Source organism: Pleurodeles waltl, chromosome 4_1, assembly GCF_031143425.1.
Source record: "Pleurodeles waltl isolate 20211129_DDA chromosome 4_1, aPleWal1.hap1.20221129, whole genome shotgun sequence".
In the NCBI taxonomy this organism is placed as follows: domain Eukaryota; kingdom Metazoa; phylum Chordata; class Amphibia; order Caudata; family Salamandridae; genus Pleurodeles; species Pleurodeles waltl.
Window position 1 is genome coordinate 299,655,212 of NC_090442.1, and position 19,963 is coordinate 299,675,174.

The 19,963-nt window shown below is 44.0% G+C and overlaps 1 protein-coding gene across 2 annotated transcripts in view; it reads left to right on the forward strand.

Moving 5' to 3' along the window:
• Positions 1 to 19,963, forward strand: part of ABTB3 (ankyrin repeat and BTB domain containing 3) — a 635,003-nt gene that overhangs the window by 515,689 nt on the left and 99,351 nt on the right. For both annotated transcript variants that reach the window (XM_069228380.1, XM_069228381.1), the window contains exon 5: positions 19,173 to 19,338. In XM_069228380.1, the coding sequence (XP_069084481.1) occupies positions 19,173 to 19,338 (166 nt within the window). The remainder of the gene's footprint in view (positions 1 to 19,172; positions 19,339 to 19,963) is intronic.

Sequence of the window (19,963 nt, forward strand, 5' to 3'; positions counted from 1 at the left end):
GTGTCGCAGAGGGCCTGGGAGGGTTGGATTGTGTTCTCAGGTGCTACTGGGCAGGAGAACTGTCTAACAATACTGAAAAGCTCCTGGAGCAGTTTGTGCTCTTCTCGATGCAATTGATCAGGTTGTCCTTTTTTGCTTCCCACAGGTGGTTATGACATTTTTTGAGGGCTGCTTTGTAGGTGGTCTGGTTCGATAGGTTTTTGCTTGTGCACCATTGTCTTTCTAGTCACTCTCATTCTTTCTTCTGTGGGTGGAGTTTGGGCGAGAACCAGCCAGCAGACTTGCTGGATGTTCTGGTGTTGGAATTCATTGTGGGGGCGATCTCGTTGGTGCAGTTAAGGATCCAATCAGAGAAGTTGCGGGTGTTTTGCTTGAGGCTGCCAGCAGGGTTGCATCTGCTGGTGTTGAGGGCGGTGGCCCAATGGGTCTCAGTGATTTTCCCCCACCTGCGGTGTGGGAGGGTGGGGGGGGTGTGGTGGAGGTTTCAGGTGCACTTGTTATGGTGAAGTGTACAATGCAGTGGTCGGTCCGTGTTAGCCCTGTCATGTTGATTCTGTCGCTGACTGTGAAAATGGGATCCAGGGTATGTCCTGTATTGTGCGTGGGGCTGGTGACCAGTTGTTTGAGTCTGATGTAGCTTAAGTTGCCCAGGAGATTGGCGGATTTGCAGTCATTGGGGTCATTGAGATGGAAATTGAGGCCCCCCCAGGAAGATGTAGTGTCTGGAGTCGATGGCCAGGTGGGAGATGAACTCAGCGGTAGCCTTGCAGAAGATGGGGAAAGGGACCGTGGGTTGGTGCAGGAGGGTACCTCTGATGGTGGTTCTGGCATCGGTTCGGATTTGGAAATTAAGGTGTTCCATGATGGGAGATGTGTCTAGATGTGCCTCAACGGTAGTGCATAGGGGGTTGTCCTTGTCGATGATGGTGATGCCTCCTCCATGCTTGCTGTGGCAGAATTTGTAGCCGTGAGGGGTTGCGCATTTGATGTCAGGAGCTGATGCGTGGGTCGGCCAGGTCTCAGTGATGAACATCAGGTCTGGGTTGAGAGTGGTTTTGGTGTCCCAGATTTTTGTTGCATGTTTGCAGAGGGATCTGACATTGAGCAGTAGGCATGGGAGTTGTTTCTCAGGATGAGAGGCTGGTGGTGTTGGACTGGCGGTAGCTACGGTGTTGCAGGTGAAGCAGCATTGGTGCAGGCGAAAGGTCCTACCGTGGTCCAGGGCGATGGGCTGCAGCAGTTTGCTGAGGGCCAAGTCCTACAGTTCAGAGGCTGAATATCAGCAGATGGTGGGAGAACCAGGGTTCCTGGTGCTAGGGGCAGTCTATGTGTGGACCGGCACAGATGGGCTTGTCTTTGGCCCACCTTCTAAACGCTGGTGGGGCACCCGTTGTATGACTGCACTGTGGCCTATATTAAGTAGGTCCTGGGGAGGGAGGGGCACTGGGTGGCGGTGGGTGGGCTGGCAGCAGAGCGGAAAAAAACAGCAGGAAGCAGCAGGGGCAGCAGAAGGGGCAAACAAAGACAAAACGAAGCGAATGGGAGCAGAGATGCTATGAAAATTCTGCCAGGGCTGCTGCTGCTTCCCATGTCCAGCCCTTCTGATGGGAAGTGATGAATAATCAGGAAGTAGGTTTGAGCAAGATACCCACAATGACTGCAGAGGTCATGAGCCCTCTTCTTGAGGGGACTAGCAGCCCATGTGGCGATGAAGCACAAAAGATTGCTCAGCCAGTTTAATGTTGAGTGTTAGGGTTTGGAAGGATCTTTACGTACCTCTTTGTTCCCACTCCTTTAGTTTGCCATTTTGCAAATTTTCTCCTAAACTCTTTGGTGTTAGTGGAGGTCTCTTTTATAAAAAAAAATCTGTAATTTTGTTAACAAAGTTTTTATATCTTACTTATATTGTGTTCAAACTTTGGCCTTTTCAGTCACATTACCTAGGACTGCGGAATCAGTACATGAGGGAAACACTTGGGAGGGGTTTTGCTTTCACTGTGTTTGCTTACTGAAGAGTTCATGCTGTCATCCAGAAGCACACAACCAAGTACGGCAAGGGACCTTGCTGTGCTATCAAAGTGAATGGTCTCACTCATTATATTAACAGGAAACCAATCCTCTCTTTCTGGACCTTTAAAAGGATAAACATATCCTTGAGTCATGTAATACATATGTTGCCTAGTGAATCAGATAAATTGAGGAGGGATTGGGTAGACAAGGTAGTGCATGAATGTAACACCTCAGATTGAGTTGCTGACTCCTATTGCACAGTGCATAAGAAGGCTGGAGAGGCCATACCTTTCCATAGTGGGATAAATTTACGCCCTGAATGGTATCAAAGGTGACTCCTACCTGCCCTTTCTAAGATTCTGAGAAAATATGACAATGCTAGGATTTTGATTGGGGAGACTGGAATATGATGATAGACCCAGCTCTTGACATGTCATTGGGGCCAGATAAGGCCAGTGATGGGGACAATGGCTGTTGGTGGACATGATATCAGATCATGCACTACTAGATGTGTGGAGATTGATTTATACCTGATACCAAGAATCCTAGTTTATCTACTGTGTACATGGCTTCACTGCTCTCATGTTGGCAGTGCAATCATGCCTAAGTTGCTAATTTGAGGAGATGAATGGCTAGGTGACTACCTCTGGCTGCTGTACAACACAGAACTAACCCTCCATAACCCTTATTGTTTTGTCTATTCCATTCACCCCAACTGAACTGTGCACTGCCAAAATGAACTGTGCATTGAAACATTAGTAAGCCCAGTCCAGACGTCCTTTTGGGACCCACTGGCAGAGAGCAGTGATGGCAACAGTCCCTCTACCTGCACCCGCATTAGGATTAGAGTCATTATCTCTTGAAATAACCTTGCATTTTTCCGATTCAGGACTTTCTGCCACATATAGATAGCCCCATGCCACATTTATTATTCTATACTCTCTGACACTATTATCAACTGTATTTGATGGAATGTTCTGACCGCACCTTAGGCTCGCCTCTGTTTAGGTTCATTGGATGTTCTGAATGTTGATTGCATTGATTGATTGTGTAATGTATAAAGTGCATTGCTACCAGACAAGGTTTCCCAGAGCTAGCTAAAATTACAGATAGCAGTGAACCGAAACCTTCAAAGGAAAATGTATAAACCTGCACATTGAAACAACCAAGTTTTCAACAATTTACAGAATGCTAAGAGGGAATTACATTCTTTCAGAGGCTGCAGGAGAACATTCCAATGCTTAGGTCCCAGGAACTGGAAGGAGCCGTCACCTTGGCAGACCTTCCTTGTTCTGGGGATGACAGCTAGATTCTGCTGGCTTGACCTAAGAGTGCGTCTGGCGAGTAACTAGTGACTAGGGACCTCAAATAGAGAGGTGCAGTATTATAGAGACATTTGTGCATAAAACAGAGAGCTTTAAAATGCATCTGACTTTCAACGAGCAACCAATGGAGGGATTTTAGTAAGTTAGCGGAGCTGGTGAACTTTACAGGGCGAAGCAACAGGCGTGCAGCAGCATTTTGTACAATTTGAAGGCGTTTAAGTAAGGCTTCGGTCACCCCAAGATAGAGAACATACCCGTGGTCCAGTCTCGAAATAACTGAGGCTTGAACTACAGTGCACTGAACTGTTAATGGAATATGGTAGAGGATTTTCTTTAACCTTAGTGATCTGTTACTTCATAGACAACTCCTGAGCCAACAGGGCTCCCATTTGTTTGCAGAAAGGGCAGGATGAGTAGGAGCACCCATAGACTCCGGCCACAGATGCTGGGCCCAAGATATAGACAGATTACCCACTAATAGCACTTCCGTCTTATCTACATTTAACTTCAAGGAGTTAGCCCTTATCCAATCTGACACTTGCTGGAGGCAGGAGAGTAGGGCAGAAGCAATCAGGTTGTCATTTGATGACAGAGATCCCACAATTTGAGTATTGTCTGCATACGAGAAAAGAGTAAGGCTGAAGCTCTCAACAAAATCAGCCAGTGGCCTCACACAAAAACTGAAAAGTAGAGGGCTCAAAATAGAGCTCTGAGGCACATGCCACGTGACAGCATGTAGCTTTGACCTGCATTGATTAGTATATACCTGGAAAAAGCGATTCTCCAGGAAAGATTTAATCCATGCTAGCGCCTTGAATGCTCAATTTCTCAAGACTCCTGAGTAGGATGTTATGATTAATGGTATCGAAAGCTGCACTCAGGTCTAATAACAGAAGTGCAGCCGCCCGCCTTCATCCAGTTTGTGTCGGAAGAATTCTTAGACCCCTAGAAACGCTCATTCTGTACTGTAGCCAACGCAAAAGCCCGGCTGAGAGGAGTGGAGCGGATCATTCTGTTCTGTATGGCTTGTTATTTGCAAATTCACATGATTTTCTAGTAGTTTTGAAAATATAGATAAATGAGATATTGGCCTATAATTAGACCATACCAGAGGCTCTGCATTGGGCCTTTTCAACAGAGGAGTGACTAACGCTGTTTTCCAGCTATTAGGGACAACCCTATTTTGTAATGACTGATTTAGTATTCGGACAGTCTCCTCTAAATTATGTTGAGAAAGCCTACCCATGATGTCTGGAGGACAGGGATCCAAAGGGGAGCCAGATTTCAGGGCAGAAATAAAACAAGCCTAGCAGACGATAGGTCCAAAGGCTCAAAGTTTGGCAGAATAGTACTTGCTGTAGATGCCCCTATTGGTTCCTGAATCTCCACTGCAGTGGAGAAACTGTGTTCAATAGCTTTATTAACAAAAAGTCAGCACTGTCATCGCACTGTCTTTGAGACAGTGAGATGATTGAAGACAGTTTGGATGAGTCTACAAGTGACTTCACCACTTTAAAGAGGGCCTTGGGACAATTTTTAGTTTCTTTAATTTTCTCCGTAAAATAAGAAGCTTTAGCTTTACAACAGTTTTTGATAGTACCTTATTGCATTGTTTTACACTAAATTGTCACCTTCTGAATAGTATATACACCAGATTCTCCCTAATTGTTCACAAACTTTCTTCCCAATATATAAGGAGACAGTGAACCATGGCGCTAGGGGTAAGGATCTATAATGCATCTTAGCGGTAATAGGTACCAGCACATCCACAGAAGGTTTTAGCCAATTATCTATCATTTCAGCATCATGCTGTACCGAAATATCAGAAATGGGCGGGATCTCTGCTAACAGGGCATTCCACTTATAGATGTCAAGTTTTGCCCAGTATCTCCCATGGGAAGTGACCGCTTAACCCCATGATGTAATTGAGGGTCAATTAAAAATGAGCAGGGGATAGCAAAGTGATCAGAACATGTCAAAGGTAGAGGCACATCAGATGGAGATGTGTTAAGATTTGAAAAAATTGTATCCAATAAATGCCCAGCTTTATGAGTAGGAAAGCAGCTAATTAGATTCAAATTTAAGGCCAGAAAGTTCTCAATTAGGGACGAGCCCTGCCTATTTGTTATTATGTCCTCTAGAAGTAGATTTTGATCACACAACATAGTAAAATTGGCACATTTAAGAATAGCTGAGGTCAATTCCTTTACTAGTTCGGAACTCCAGTTACTGGTCATATCCTTTACTAGTTCGGTACTCCAGTTACTGGCCATACTAGGAGGGCAGTAAATTAAAGCACTCGACATAGTGAATTTTTCTGTCAGCATCATACAAAATAACATAGCTTCACAGTCAGCAGTATCAAGCTTCTCTATTTTACAAGGGTACGTAGCTCTAACTATGATAGCTATACCACCTCCTACTGTAGGAAATTGGATTATTATCTGGGATGGGCAACAAGTTACTAAATTAACCTGAGTTTAAACCCCTGGTAGTTATGGGACAAATCAACACTCTAAACTTAGGGCAGTATGCAAAATATTTATACAGTGCCAAAGTAGTAATAAAGTCAAAACATCAAGCAATACAAATTCGAAACCAATTTAGGAAGATACAATTACATGTTATTAACAAAAATACACCAAAGTGACAACAATCCAATAAGGGTAACTGGAGATATGAATTTGGAAAGTTATAAGTAGAAAAAGAACCAAAATGTGTTCAGTACTTACGGGCTTTTCTCAGGTCCCAGACAGCAGGTCCAATCTTCTTCTGTTCTTCCTCAGATCCAGAAAGTATTCTGAGAATGGTACCTTGTGGTGTCATTTTTATGGCTGGCGCCAGCTAGTGGGTGGAGTGACCCATGGAGTAGAACTTCCAATGGGAAAACCTAGTCACTATTGCAGCAGTTTCTGCTTGTTTTCTGCAAACAGGTCCATATGATATGTGCCATGGGATTTTTAAGATGATGAAAGTCTTCCCCCAAACTAAATTCCTGGTCTGAGACCTGGGTGTGTGTTTATGAGTGTCACATGGAAACATCAGTGCTCTCCCACATCCTATACTAAGATCTATTATGAAGCAGTATTTGGGCCCACAAAAGATTGATGTCAGGTACGACAAAATTAGGGTCCTACTGCACACAGAAAGGGGATTCACAAGAATTGCCTGGGATATTGTTTGCTTCCTTTCAATTATGCAAAAGACAGACCTGTCAAACACGATTTGACACTGCTGTGCCATCAGGATTCTCACAGCCTCCACCCTGAATAGTCTGCTGAGCTGACATAAGTCATCCATTTCCAACACTGCTCTTTCAGGTTGACATGCAAATCAAGCTGTAACAGTTGTGTTACCACAAGAGCTTACTTGGCCTGTTTGGGGGCAGAATGGACTGGCTGTCCCTTACACCCACACCACTATCGGAAGTTGCACGTGGTAGGGATGGTATAAGCATAAGGGGATCGAGCCTGGAACAAACAATAAACTAAAATAATAAAGTAAAATAATTATCCAAAACAAAAAGTTAAAACACATAATCATGCAGATAGAGTTGGCCCAGCTTGACTATCATGAGACAAACCTCCTGAAATACCTTAGGAGGTATTGACAATACTCTGCACAAACTTACAGCCTTATGGTAGATAAATACCCTACCCAGGAATATCTGAAGGTTCCTTTGAGTCCTTTTTAAGAGTAGCCTAATCCAGGTTACCTCACCATGGAAAAACCAAAAGAGTTCAACACAGTAGCTCAACTACCAGGAGCTTGAGGGAGTAAACATCCAAAATAGCCATGTGTATTCCAACATCCATAGGGGCTAAGTGGTGAATGATCTGGGAAAAAGTTATCTTTAAAATTATCTATTTTTGAAAAAATTCGAACACTACCAACCAGTAGCATGGAGGCCTGAGCACAAGAATGTACTCAAGAGGCACAAATTATTGTCAGGTTTGAAATTGGAGCGTTATGTCAACGTATGTCCCCAAAATGCGTAAGGCACAACCTCCCCAATTCTCACTGAGATCAAAGTTCCAGCTGTCACAAAAGTCACAAAAAAAAACTAAATAAGTAGTAAGAGTACTTATTGCCAAAGGGAGGGCTCGGCGTTCCAAAGCTGCATTGCTGGTCGACATCTTCACTTCAGGAATTCTTGATGTGAAGCATCAAAGGTCCTCGCTTGGGCCTTTAAGTATCAAAGATGGCTGCCAAGGTTACATCACCTTGTGAGATGTCGGCCGCGTGTTTCGGCTGTGAAGGATGGCTTGTCATGTCCAGGCAGGGTCCCCATGGCCTGGCACATCTATTGAGTAAGGCTTGGCACACAAGTGTGGTAACATAAAAACAGTGCAAATAGTGGCAACATAAAAACAGCGCAAGTAATACTCACACCCCCTGAGACATGTAAACAGCCCCTACCCAGGACTTTGCATGCAGGACATAATGCGAGAAGATGAGTATATAGGGTGTGCAATGCATGTCACTCGTGAGTCCTGTGCAAAGTGCAATATCCCCGCATCAACTGCCCCTTTATGCAAGGCCCAGATGCCTACAGAAGGGCCAGCACTGCTCCATCCAGAGAAAGATGATAGTACATAGGACATGTGTTAAAGGGCTGCTTAATTGGGTGGCACAATAGGTGTTGCATGCCTGCTAGTAGCATTTAATTTACAGGCCCTGGAGATTCAGTATACCACTCTAAAAGGGGCTTATGAGTAAATCAAATATGCCAATAGGGTGTAAGCCAGATTTATCATGTTTAAAGGAGAGAGCACAAGCTGTTTAGCACTGGTCAGCACTGGTAAAGTGCACAGAGCCGTAGAACGAGCAAAAATAAATCCAGCAAAAATAGGAGGGGTAGAGACAAACAGTTTGGGGGTGACCCTGCAGAGAGGGTCAAGTCCAACAATGTTTATTAAACCCACAGGCATATTCAATTCCAGTTGATTGCAAAAAAGGGGACATTATGTTGTGCATATTAAAGGATACGAGGAGAACAAATCACAGCGTGTATGTTGTTCATTTCATTGTAGACAACAAATATCTGGACATAAACTTAATCTCAATCCTGACCTATAAACCTTCATCATTCTGTACTTCAACAAAACAACAATAGGCACTGTTAGACCTGACAGCCTTAGGGTGGTCACCCCTAATTTTTTGCCTGCCTCCCTCCACTTTTTGGACACTGTTTTTGCTGGCTTTTAGACTCTGCGCACTTTATCACTGCTAACCAGTGCTAAAGTGCATATGCTCTCTCCCTTTAAACATGGTAACCTTGGATCATACCTGATTGGACTATTTAATCTACTTATAAGTCCCTAGTAATGTGCACTATATGTGCCTCGGGCCTGTAGATTAAATGCTACTAGTGGATCTGCAGCACTGGTTGTGCCACCCACTTAAGTAGCCCCTTTACCTTGTCTCAGGCCTACCATTGCAAGGTCTGTGTGTGCAGTTTCACTGTCACCTCGACTTGGCATTTAAAAGTACTTGCCAAGCCTAAACCTCCCCTTTTTCCACATATAAGTCACCTCTAATGTGTGCCCTAGGTAACCCCTAGAGCAGGGTGCTGTGTGGGTGAAAGGCAGGACATGGACCTGTGTAGTTTACTTGTCCTGGTAGTGTAAAACTCCTAAATTCGTTTTTGCACTACTGTGAGGCCTGCTCCCTTCATAGGCTAACATTGGGGTTGCCCTCATACAGTATTGAAGTGGTAGCTGCTGATCTGAAAGGAGTAGGAAGGTCATATTTAGTATGGCCAGAATGGTAATATCAAAACCGGCTGACTGGTGAAGTTGGATTTAATATTACTATTCTAGAAGTGCCACTTTTAGAAAGTGAGCATTTCTTTGCGCTTAAATCTTTCTGTGCCTTACAATCCACGTCTGGCTGGGCTTGGTTGACAGCTCCTTGTGCATTCACTCAGACACATCCCAAACACAGGGTACTCAGCCTCACTTGCATACATCTGCATTTTGAATGGGTCTTCCTGGGCTGGGAGGGTGGAGGGCCTGCTCTCACACAAAGGACTGCCACACCCCCTACTGGGACCCTGGCAGACAGGATTGAACTGAAAGGGGACCTGGTGCACTTCTTAGCCACTCTTTGAAGTCTCCCCCACTTCAAAGGCACATTTGGGTATAAAACAGGGCCTCTGCCCTACCTCATCAGACACTTGCTGGAGAAGAAACCAGAACCTGCATCCTGCCAAGAAGAACTGCCTGGCTGCCTAAAGGACTCACCTGACTGCTTTCCACAAAGGACTGCTGCCTTGCTGTTGCCCTGCTGCCTTGCTGAACTCTTGTCTGGCTGTAAAAGTGCTCTCCAAGGGCTTGGATAGAGCTTGCCTCCTGTTCCCTGAAGTCTCAGGACCAAAAAGACTTCTCTTTTTCATTTGGACTCTTCGTGCGCCAAAAATTTCGACGCACAGCTTGCTCCGCGGCGAGAAAAACGCCGCACACCGACGCTGATCGACGCGACGCCTTTGGGGCAACCGGAACTTTGACGCACGGCCTCACAAGGACAACGCCGCCCGACTTCCAGAGGGGAAATCGACGCTACGCCTGCTGTGAGAGCAAAACTTCGACGCAAAGCCCTGCGGAACGGAACGCAGCCGGTAAACAAGCAGGAGAATCCACGCACAGACCCCGGGACATCTGGTAATCCTGCGACCTGCGCGCCGGAAAACGACGCACGACTTACCCGTGTGAAAAATAACGACGCAAGTCCGTGTGTGCAGAGGAGAAATCGATGCACACACCATTTTTCCACGTACCTCTTCTTCTGCGGCCCTTTGCGGAGATTTTCCACTTTAAACCAGGTACTTTGTGCTTGAAAGAGACTTTGTTTGCTTTTTAAAGACTTAAGACACTTTGGCCCTCATTCTGACCTTGGCGGGCGGCGGAGGCCGCCCGCCAAAGTCCCGCCGTCAGATTACCGTTCCGCGGTCGAAAGACCGCGGCGGTCATTCTGACTTTCCCGCTGGGCTGGCGGGCGGTCGCCTTCAGACCGCCCGCCAGCCCAGCGGGAAAGAGGCTTCCACGATGAAGCCGGCTCGGAATCGAGCCGGCGGAGTGGAAGCTGTGCGACGGGTGCAGTTGCACCCGTCGCGTATTTCACTGTCTGCGCAGCAGACAGTGAAATACATGTAGGGGCCCTCTTACGGGGGCCCCTGCAATGCCCATGCCAGTGGCATGGGCACTGCAGGGGCCCCCAGGGGCCCCGCGACCCCCCTACCGCCATCCGGATCCCGGCGGTCCGACCGCCGGGATCTGGATGGCGGTAGGGGGGGGTCGGAATCCCCGCGGCGGTGCAGCAAGCTGCGCCGCCGCGGAGGATTCAATGGGGCGGCGGTTCACTGGCGGGACCCCGCCAGTGGTGCCGGTCCGACCGCGGCTTTACCGCCGCGGTCGGAATCCCCATTGGAGCACCGCCGGCCTGTCGGCGGTGCTCCCGCGGTCCTCCGCCCTGGCGGTCAAAGACCGCCAGGGTCAGAATGACCACCTTTATATCACTTCTCAGTGATATCTCTACAATTTCACATTGCATCTTTATTCGTTTTGACCTGCAATTATCCAGATAAATATTATATATTTTTCTAAACACTGTGTGGTGTATTTTTGTGGTGCTATATGGTGTTATTGTATGATTTATTGCACAAATACTTTACACATTACCTTCTAAGTTAAGCCTGACTGCTCGTGCCAAGCTACCAGAGGGTGGGCACAGGATAATTTTGGATTGTGTGTGACTTACCCTGACTAGAGTGAGGGTTCTTGCTTGGACAGAGGGTAACCTGACTGCCAACCAAAAAACCCTTTTTTAACAGGCACTGTATCTACAATATATATAATGCCCCACAGACACGTTTGATCATTTAAAATATTTAAAATAAAACCAATGAATACATTTTTGTTGTATGGCTTTCCTGCTTCAAATAATAAACCCATCAGGTCCTCTTTTATGGCCAGAACCAACTTGTGGGTGGAGAGCAAGCCTTTGTCTGCACCATAAACCAGTTCTGAGCAGTTCCTCCCCTTCTCAGTTTGAAGGCAGTCTGACAAGAAAGAGAAAAGTTAGGCAAGCCTAGCTAGAACTTTATCTGCCAATGAGAAGGTAGGCATCCTTTGAAGCTAAGGAAAGGGTTGAGCACAGCCCCAAGGCCAACATGTCAAGGAAGAAGTACGCCCCACCCCCTTCCCACACACAGAGCCCCTTGTCCACTGTCTGAGAGAAGTACACATTACCACAGGGGAGCCATCAGGGGTCAGGTGACAGCTAGACACTGACAGGAAACCTTTGTTTTAGGCAGGGAAATTATACATTTCTATTAGTGTAATTTCCAAAATTGTAATATGAAATCTGTCTTGACCATTATTTTGGATTTTACATTACTATTAAAATGAGTCCTTGAATAATTTTTTTAGCTATACTAAATTGAATTTAGCAATCATTAAATGTATGAAACATTAAATATACACATCTTACTTTTTAAATAGCATGCACTCTGCTATGTGGGCACTTGAGGCCTACCTTAGGGATGACATAAGTGTTAAAAAGAGAGGTTTACACCTGGCAAAATGCGTATGTAACTAGGCTGGAATGGCAGTTTAAAACTACACACTCAGGCTTCAGTGACAGGCCTGGAGACATGCTTTACAGTGCTACTTTAGTGGGTGACACAAGGACTGTTGCAGCCCACCAGTTATTAATATACAGGCCTTGTGTACAGGTAGTACCATATACTAGGAACGTAAAGTGAATTGATTGTGCTAATGAGGTGTTTGCACGTTTTACCATATTTAAAAAGGAAAGCACAAGCACTTTACTAGTGGTTGGCAGGAGCAACGTGCACAGAGTTCTATTAACAAAAATATGTTCAGCAACAGAAGGTAAACATCTTGGGGACTGTAATGCAAAAGATGGTAATTTGTAGCACCTTCTACATGCCATGAAGTTACATCTACTGTAATGGCCATCTTCTGTTTTACAGTGTATATGTAAAGGGAGGATCGGCTCAACCAGCTATCTCTTAATACGTAATGTGGGAATTATGTAGTGCTGCTTGCTTCACATACTGTACATTTGTTCTTCTAAACATAAACCCCATAAATAGATTTGATTCACACATTTTGGAATATTCAAGAAAATATTACTTCAGAAATTGCAACCATGTTTTGTTTGTCTGCATAAAGTAACAATAAAGTCACAAAGGCTCAGCAGTATTAGGAATTGAAAGCTGCATTCGAAGATGGCTAAAGGGGCTCAAATCAGTAGTAAATCATGTTTATTATTATTACAGTGCTACAAAGCGTATTCTTTTGTTGGGATATAAGAGTTGAACATTCGCTCAGTTGAAAAATATTGAAATATCAAAACCATTTAGAAGTGCTTTGAATATAAATTAGTACTTTCGAATTTCAATTTCTTTGACATGGCCTGCAGTGCCCTGCATAAGCACACATTACATTCTGAACGAAGCTGCCATTCCTTTGATGTGTGAATATAAATACTTATCTGGTACCCATACCATCCCTTTTGTTTGCAAACCTCATTTTTACCCTATGCCTATTTTATGAAGCTTCCTGGTTTCGTTGAGCTTTGTGAAGTTGTTTCTTTGCAGCAAGAGCCAATTTCATGCTTATAGAACCCAGCCAGGCCAAGCCCTTACTGTAAAGTGTGAATCACACAACCTGAAAATGTATGTCATAATTTCAGTCGAGAATATGTATTCAGAACTTTCCTCTACAAGTTCACATATTGTAGAACATTTCTGTGCACAAATGTATTGCTGAGGAGTGGAACACTAACTGTTTCCTGTCATGCTTATCCTGTGCAGAACCATGTTATTAGGGATCAGTGGGGTTTTATGTGACATAAAGGCCCTTATTACAAGTGGCCCAGTGTTTCTCGACCACCATGTGAACCCTCGTTTGCCCAGAGGTCGGAATTATGAGTTGAGCGATATTTAATGCTTCTGGTAATTATTGGGTGAGTTCAATATCCCGCCCTTCATTAAATGTTGTCACGTCAAACCTGCTGGAATGTAACATGCAAGAGTATCAGATATTTACTATTGTAAAGTACAGTACAGTAAGTACCAAAATCTGCATATCATTTCCCAGAAACATGTAACAGGTGCTATTTATTGCACCTGATAAATACCCAGGGCCCCGTGCCCCAGGGTATCGTTATTTATCTGGTTCAATAAAAAGATGGCTGTTCAAAAAAACTAGCAATTTCGCCACCCTTAAATTTAACAAACCCACAAAAAAGTAGTGTCAATATCACATAAAACTTTGTAAGAGGTTTCACCAAAGACAGTTAATTTCCTTACCTTGATATCCTTTTCATTCACACAATAATTCAACAAAACACAGTAGAAAGCGGCGTTTTGCTTTAGCTTGTGTATGTATGTTGTCTTTAGAAATTTACCCCACCTTGACTTTCCCTGCGTGTGCTCGGTATTTTCACCAAAAACTGTACTTTCAGCCTTCTTTTTGTCAAATTGACATATATTGTGTGATACTGGCCAGATGCGATGGGATGTGTCTAAAACGTTGGAGGGTTCTTTGATGTACTAGATGTCTCTTCCTGCGTGATGTAGTCAGGAATGTAGTTTAAACTCACGTTTTGGAAATGATCATCTAGCTTTTGTAGATCCATCAGTGTTAACTTTAACACAAATATGAGTAACATCATGCCAGTTGTGGGCTGAACAGCATGAAAACACTATGTATGTGTGTGAACAACTCGCACTGAATTACACTTTTTACAGTACTTCAGATAAAAACGGAGTTTTGAAAAGCCCATAATTAGGGATCATTCAGCCTGCACCAAATTGTAATTGTTTACTTACTCCACTTACCCTAATTTGTGTTTTCACTATTAAAATAATTTACACCCTCAACAATATAGCAAATTAAGACCCCAATCCACACGAGTACAAAATATCAAATAGCTTCACCACAATATTATCATTGTTCCTCCTGCTTCTGAAACAAGCATTAAAGGAAGTTCTGTCATGGGGATGTCCCCCACATAGACGATCAACAGCCATACAGCACATGTGATGGTGGAAACAGGACAACCAGTCGAAAGGTGATCACTGGTCATAGATCAAAACTAAATAACTATGCTTTCTGGTTAGAATGTTTAGGTTAATCTCTTGGGTGCGGGCGTCGGCCTCCCTGGTGTGGGTTGCACTGGAGGATTTTATTTAATTTAGAAATCCCCTTGGAGACATGGAAGATCTTCTGTGTCTCCCCCACCCCCCCACCCGCCACAAAGCACGCTGACGTCACTATCTGTTTTCCCCACCAGAGCAGGAAGCGGCCTTATGGCGGCTTCTTGCTCCACTGCAAAAACAGGACCAAACGGGCAGGGATTTCACTTGGGGGGGGGGGCACCCCCTCAGAAAACGGACTGCCCCCCCCCCCAGGGGCAATAAAAAAAAAATAGGTTTACCCAGGGGGGTGCGATCACGACCCCCTCTCCCCCCCCCCCAGGGCTTAACATTTAAAAAAAAAAAAATGTAAAATATGAAATTGACAGGGAGTCGCCCGTGAGCAGGGTGACCCCCTCGGGCATTTTTTTTTAATAATAGTTGTATGGTTTTCCTGAGGGCCACTATGGCCCCCAAGTAAACCATACAGCTATTTAAAAAAAAATATATATACATAGATCTAGATGGATATATCTTTCTATATAGATAGATATATCTATATATATATATATATATATAGCGATCACTTTTGTCAAAGCGTGTGTGGTTTTCCTGGGGGCTGCGATCGGCCCCCAGGAAAACCACACCCACATATAAAAGTGATCTCTTTACACACACATATATATATATATATATATCGAAGAGCAAGACGGTTCAAAGAAAGGCGCCGCGCTCAAATACCAGTGCAACCGCTCTGGGTGAACCAACCCAAAAGTAATTATTTCATCAAAAATTTAGCAGCGCACTCCACCAAGGTACAATAATTATTGATTTATTTTGAAACAGGAAAGCAGAACAACGTGTTTCGACCGAATGGTCTTTTCCGAGTTCAAACCAACCTTATTGTACCTTGGTGGAGTGCGCTGCTAAATTTTTGATGAAATATATATATATATATATATATATTCGCCACCAGTTATCTTGCAGTTGCAGCTTGTATCTTCAAAGCAATGCACATACTTCAACTGACGCGTTTCAACTGTAGTTTTTAGGCAGCAATAAAAAAGTCAAGTCTTGTGATTATGTTTCTGCTATACAAGGATCTGACTTTTGTCTAGTGGCAGTTTTGATGCCACAAAGTAGCGCAGAAGGTTTATATGCCTACTGCAAAGATCAAAACTGTATTTTATGTAAATAGCTGAGTAGATTAGTAAAGCCAGCCATTACCTGCGCCATAATACAAATAAAATGTATGTGCGAGGGGGGCTATAGAGAGATGGCATGCACTTTGATGGATGGTAGTGAGGGAATCGGAGGAGGAGGTCATGGGAGTTGCAGCACCAATAATGAATGTTGGACTGGGCACTAGAGGCGCTAAAGACTGTGACGATTGGTATGTGACAAGATGAAGTAATAGTGTGTCTTTGTTTGAGTGTCTTGAGAGAACGTGCTGATTGAGGGAAGAAGCGAAGGTAAGTTGACCTCTACTGTTGTGTATCTCTCACACAACCAACAGCAATTTTGTGACTGTTTATGTAGGCTAGTGTTTTAGAGCGACAGTTTAGCCAGTAGCAGAGATGGTATCTCATTGGATGACTGCTGCTGAAGCCCTCACTCGGATTATAGAGGGCAGCTCTGACGTAGGATCAGAGACTGAGACAGCAGATACTGAGACAGCATCTGAGGGATAGGACAATGGCGCAGACTCTGGGAGTGAGTTTCCAGTCGGAGGAGTCCCATTCGATAACTCCTCTTCCATTGAGTATGAGGGAGGTGATGAGGACAGTCATGCTGTCCCTTCGCAAGCACAGTCTGTGCAGCGGGACAATAGCGGGTTAGCCCAACTCAGAGAGCAGGTGCATGCAGCGACAAGCACAGAGAGAGTGCTCTTTTGTGAGCTCCCCAATTTAGTTCAGCCCCAAATTACACAGCCCAAATCTTATTGTGGAGACATCAAAATTAAACAACCTAGTTTTGTAAGGCAGGCACCTGCGTTTTTGGTCCTGGGCTTGGTGGCCATATAGGGAAACCTACCAAACCCAGACATCTCTGGAAACTAGACACCCAGGGGAGTCCACAGAGGTGTGACTTGTGTGGATTCCCCATTTATTTTTTACCTAGAATACCCTGCAAATGTGAAATGTTGATTTAAAACTCAATTTGTTTCTTGCATTTCTGTCCCACAAACTACAGGATTATGCTGGGATCCACAAAATTCCTACCACCCAGTGTTTCCCGACCTGTCCTAATAAAAGTGCTACCCCACTTGAGTGCTTGTACCTAGTGCTTGCATCAGGAATGGAACACCCCAGGGTCAACAGTTGCCCTCATGTAAGGACCAACATTGACCGTTGTGTGATATATTCTTGACACGGGCACTAGGCCTACCCGCACAAGTGAAGGTACCATTTTTATCGTCAGACTTGGCAGAATGCTGGGTGGAAGGATTCCAGAACTTTCTATCACTGAAATGTGAGGAAAAAGTGTTTTTTGCCAAATATTGAGGTTTGCAAAGGATTCTGGGTAACAGAACCTGGTGAGAGCCCCACAAGTCACCCCATTCTGAATTCCCCTATACGTCTAGTTTAAAAAAATTTATAGGTTTGCTAGGTTTTCCTAGGTGACGGCTGAGCTAGTGGACAAAGATTTCAATGTAAAAATGTGATGTGTCCATGTTGCGTTTCCTGTAGCGGGCATTATACCTACCCACACAAGTGAGATACCATTTTTATCGGGACACTTGGGGGGATATAGAATAGCAGAACAAGTGTTATTGCCCCTTGTCTTTCTCTACATTTTTTCCTTCCAAATGTAAGACAGTATGTGAAAAAGACGTCTATTTGAGAAATGCCCTGTAATTCACATGCTAGTATGGGCACCCCGGAATTCAGAGATGTGCAAATAACCACTGCTTTTCAACACCTTATCTTGTGCCCATTTTGAAAATCCGAAGGTTTCCTTGATACCTATTTTTCACTCTTTATATTTCACCAAATGAATTGCTGTACACCGGGTATACAACGAAAACCCATTGCAAGGTGCAGCTCCTTTATTGGCTCTGGGTAGCTAGGGTTCTTGATGAACCTACAACCCCTATATATCCCCGCAACCAGAAGAGTCCAACAGACGTAACGGCATATTACTTTTGAAAATCTGCCATCTCAAAAAAATGTTACAGAGTAAAACGTGGAGAAAAACAGCTGTTTTGTTCACCTCTATTTCAATATTTTTTTATTTCAGCTGTTATTCTCTGTAGGAAAACCTTGTAGGATCTACACAAATGACCCCTTGCTGAATTCAGAATTTTGTCTACTTTCCAGAAATATTTAGCTGTTTGGGATCCAGCATTGGTTTCACACCCATTTCTGTCATTAACTGGAAGGAGGCTAAAAGCACAAAAAATAGTAAAAATGGGGTATGTCCCAGTAAAGTGCCAAAACTGTGTTGAAAAATTTGATTTTCTGATTCAAGTCTGCCTGTTCCTGAAAGCTGGGAAGATGGTGATTTTAGCACTGCAAACCCTTTGTTGATGCCAGTTTCAGGGGAAAAAACAACTGCTTTCTTCTGTAGCCCTTTTTCCCATTTTTCTGAAAAAAACAAAATTTTCGCTGTATTTTAGCTAATTTCTTGGTCTTCTCCAGGGGAACCCACAAACTCTGGGTACCTTTAGAATCCCTAAGATGTTGGAAAAAAAGGACGCAAAATTTAGCATGGCTAGCTTAAGTGGAAAATAAGTTTTGAAGGCCTAAGCGTGAACTACCCCAAATAGCCAAAAAAGGGCTCAGCACTGGAGGGATAGGTGGGGGTTAGGGGTGGGGTGAGGAGGGGGGCAGCAGGTAAGGGGTTAAACAAACCCTGAATCATTACAAGGGGAGCTGTCCTCAACGTTCTTTAGTTCCAATGAATGAGCAAGCACAACTTTGCAACATCCAGAGTTTGTTGGTGGTATTTATTTTACATGAATGCTGCTGTCCAAATATAGCAAGTGCACTCCCTCAACTGATAATCCACCACAGTGTGTAACATAACATAGATTTAAGTATACTGAAATAACCACTACTCATAATATCATTACTGTAGGAGCACAACATTGGATGAGTTGAGTCCAATGGTAAGTGTAAGGGTTGAAGTAACAGGGTATTGCTAGGTGTGCACTTAGGGTTAGGATAATGTATAGGTTTGAGGTTTGAATTAAGTTTGTGATTCTAGTATAAATTGTTCTGTTAAATTTAGGTGTAGAGAAAAGGATGGTGTTTAATATTTGGTTTGGGGAAGAGTTACGTTTTAGATATGTGGTGGGCTTAGCCTTAGGTTTCGATTTAGGGTTAGGTTTAGCGTAAGGGATAAAGTTAGTGTAAGGTTTGACTGACAGATTTAGGGTTAAAGTAAGATTGGTATCAGAGATATTCTCTTTAGTGATAATCTAGATACATACAATGCTTTGTAACGGTATCTCAATGTAGTTGCATTTTATGAAATTACATATTATTTGTTATAATTTCTGCATGGCTGCATTTAGGCGAAGAGAAAACCATTACACTGAGGTAAGTGAGCATGGTATATTTTTTCTAAATTTTATTCAGGAATAGTGCCCCATGACTACTACCCATAGCCAATCAGGTCTACAGATTGTTGTTCACTTTTGACACCATTCTTCGTCACTCTCGCAGAGCGGACGACTGCTTCTGTGCTTCCCGTAAGCTGGATGCCGTGGCAACAGAAGCCAAGTTCAAGCAGGACCTAGGATTCAGGATGTTGAACTGCGGAAGAACAGATCTAGTGAAACAGGCTGTTGCTTTGCTGGGACCGGATGGAATAAATAGCATGAGCGAACAGGTACACAAAGATTTACTTCTTCAAAGAAATAAGAGTGTCATTTCTGTTTTGCACTACCTCGATGTGAGCTAACCGGTGGTATCCCAATCCATAAAATGCAGACTTCTCTTGTTTGACACTGGACTGTTTTCCATACACAGTGAGCAAGGCAAGCATGTTTCTGAGAAAAACGTCATTACAATGCTCTACCTTGACACAGTCTTAACATTATGATGGTGAGTCTCAGGGATGGTTATAGGATTTTGGGGGCCATCGGTAAAAATTGAATGTGTTAGGATCCTCTAATATGCTATACAACATGACGCTTCAGGGCTGTTTGCAATTCAAGTAGATGACCCAGGTCTTGAAGCTGCTTTATCCAGAATCCTGCAAGGATCCGGATTCTCATCTCTCTCAGCCACCTGCAAGCACCTCTTTTACAGCTCATAAAGGGCCGCATGTGTGAGGTTTATTTGTAGGCTGGGAGGGTTAAAACTGCAGTACAATGGGCGTCTGGTGGTGCTTCTGGATAAGCAACCAGACAAAAGGTCTGACTGTTGGACAACCACCTGCAGATTTTGTCTATTTTGTCTCCTTGCAACTGAGCCCACAAGATGACTACACTTTGGTTGCAAGGTGCAGGGAA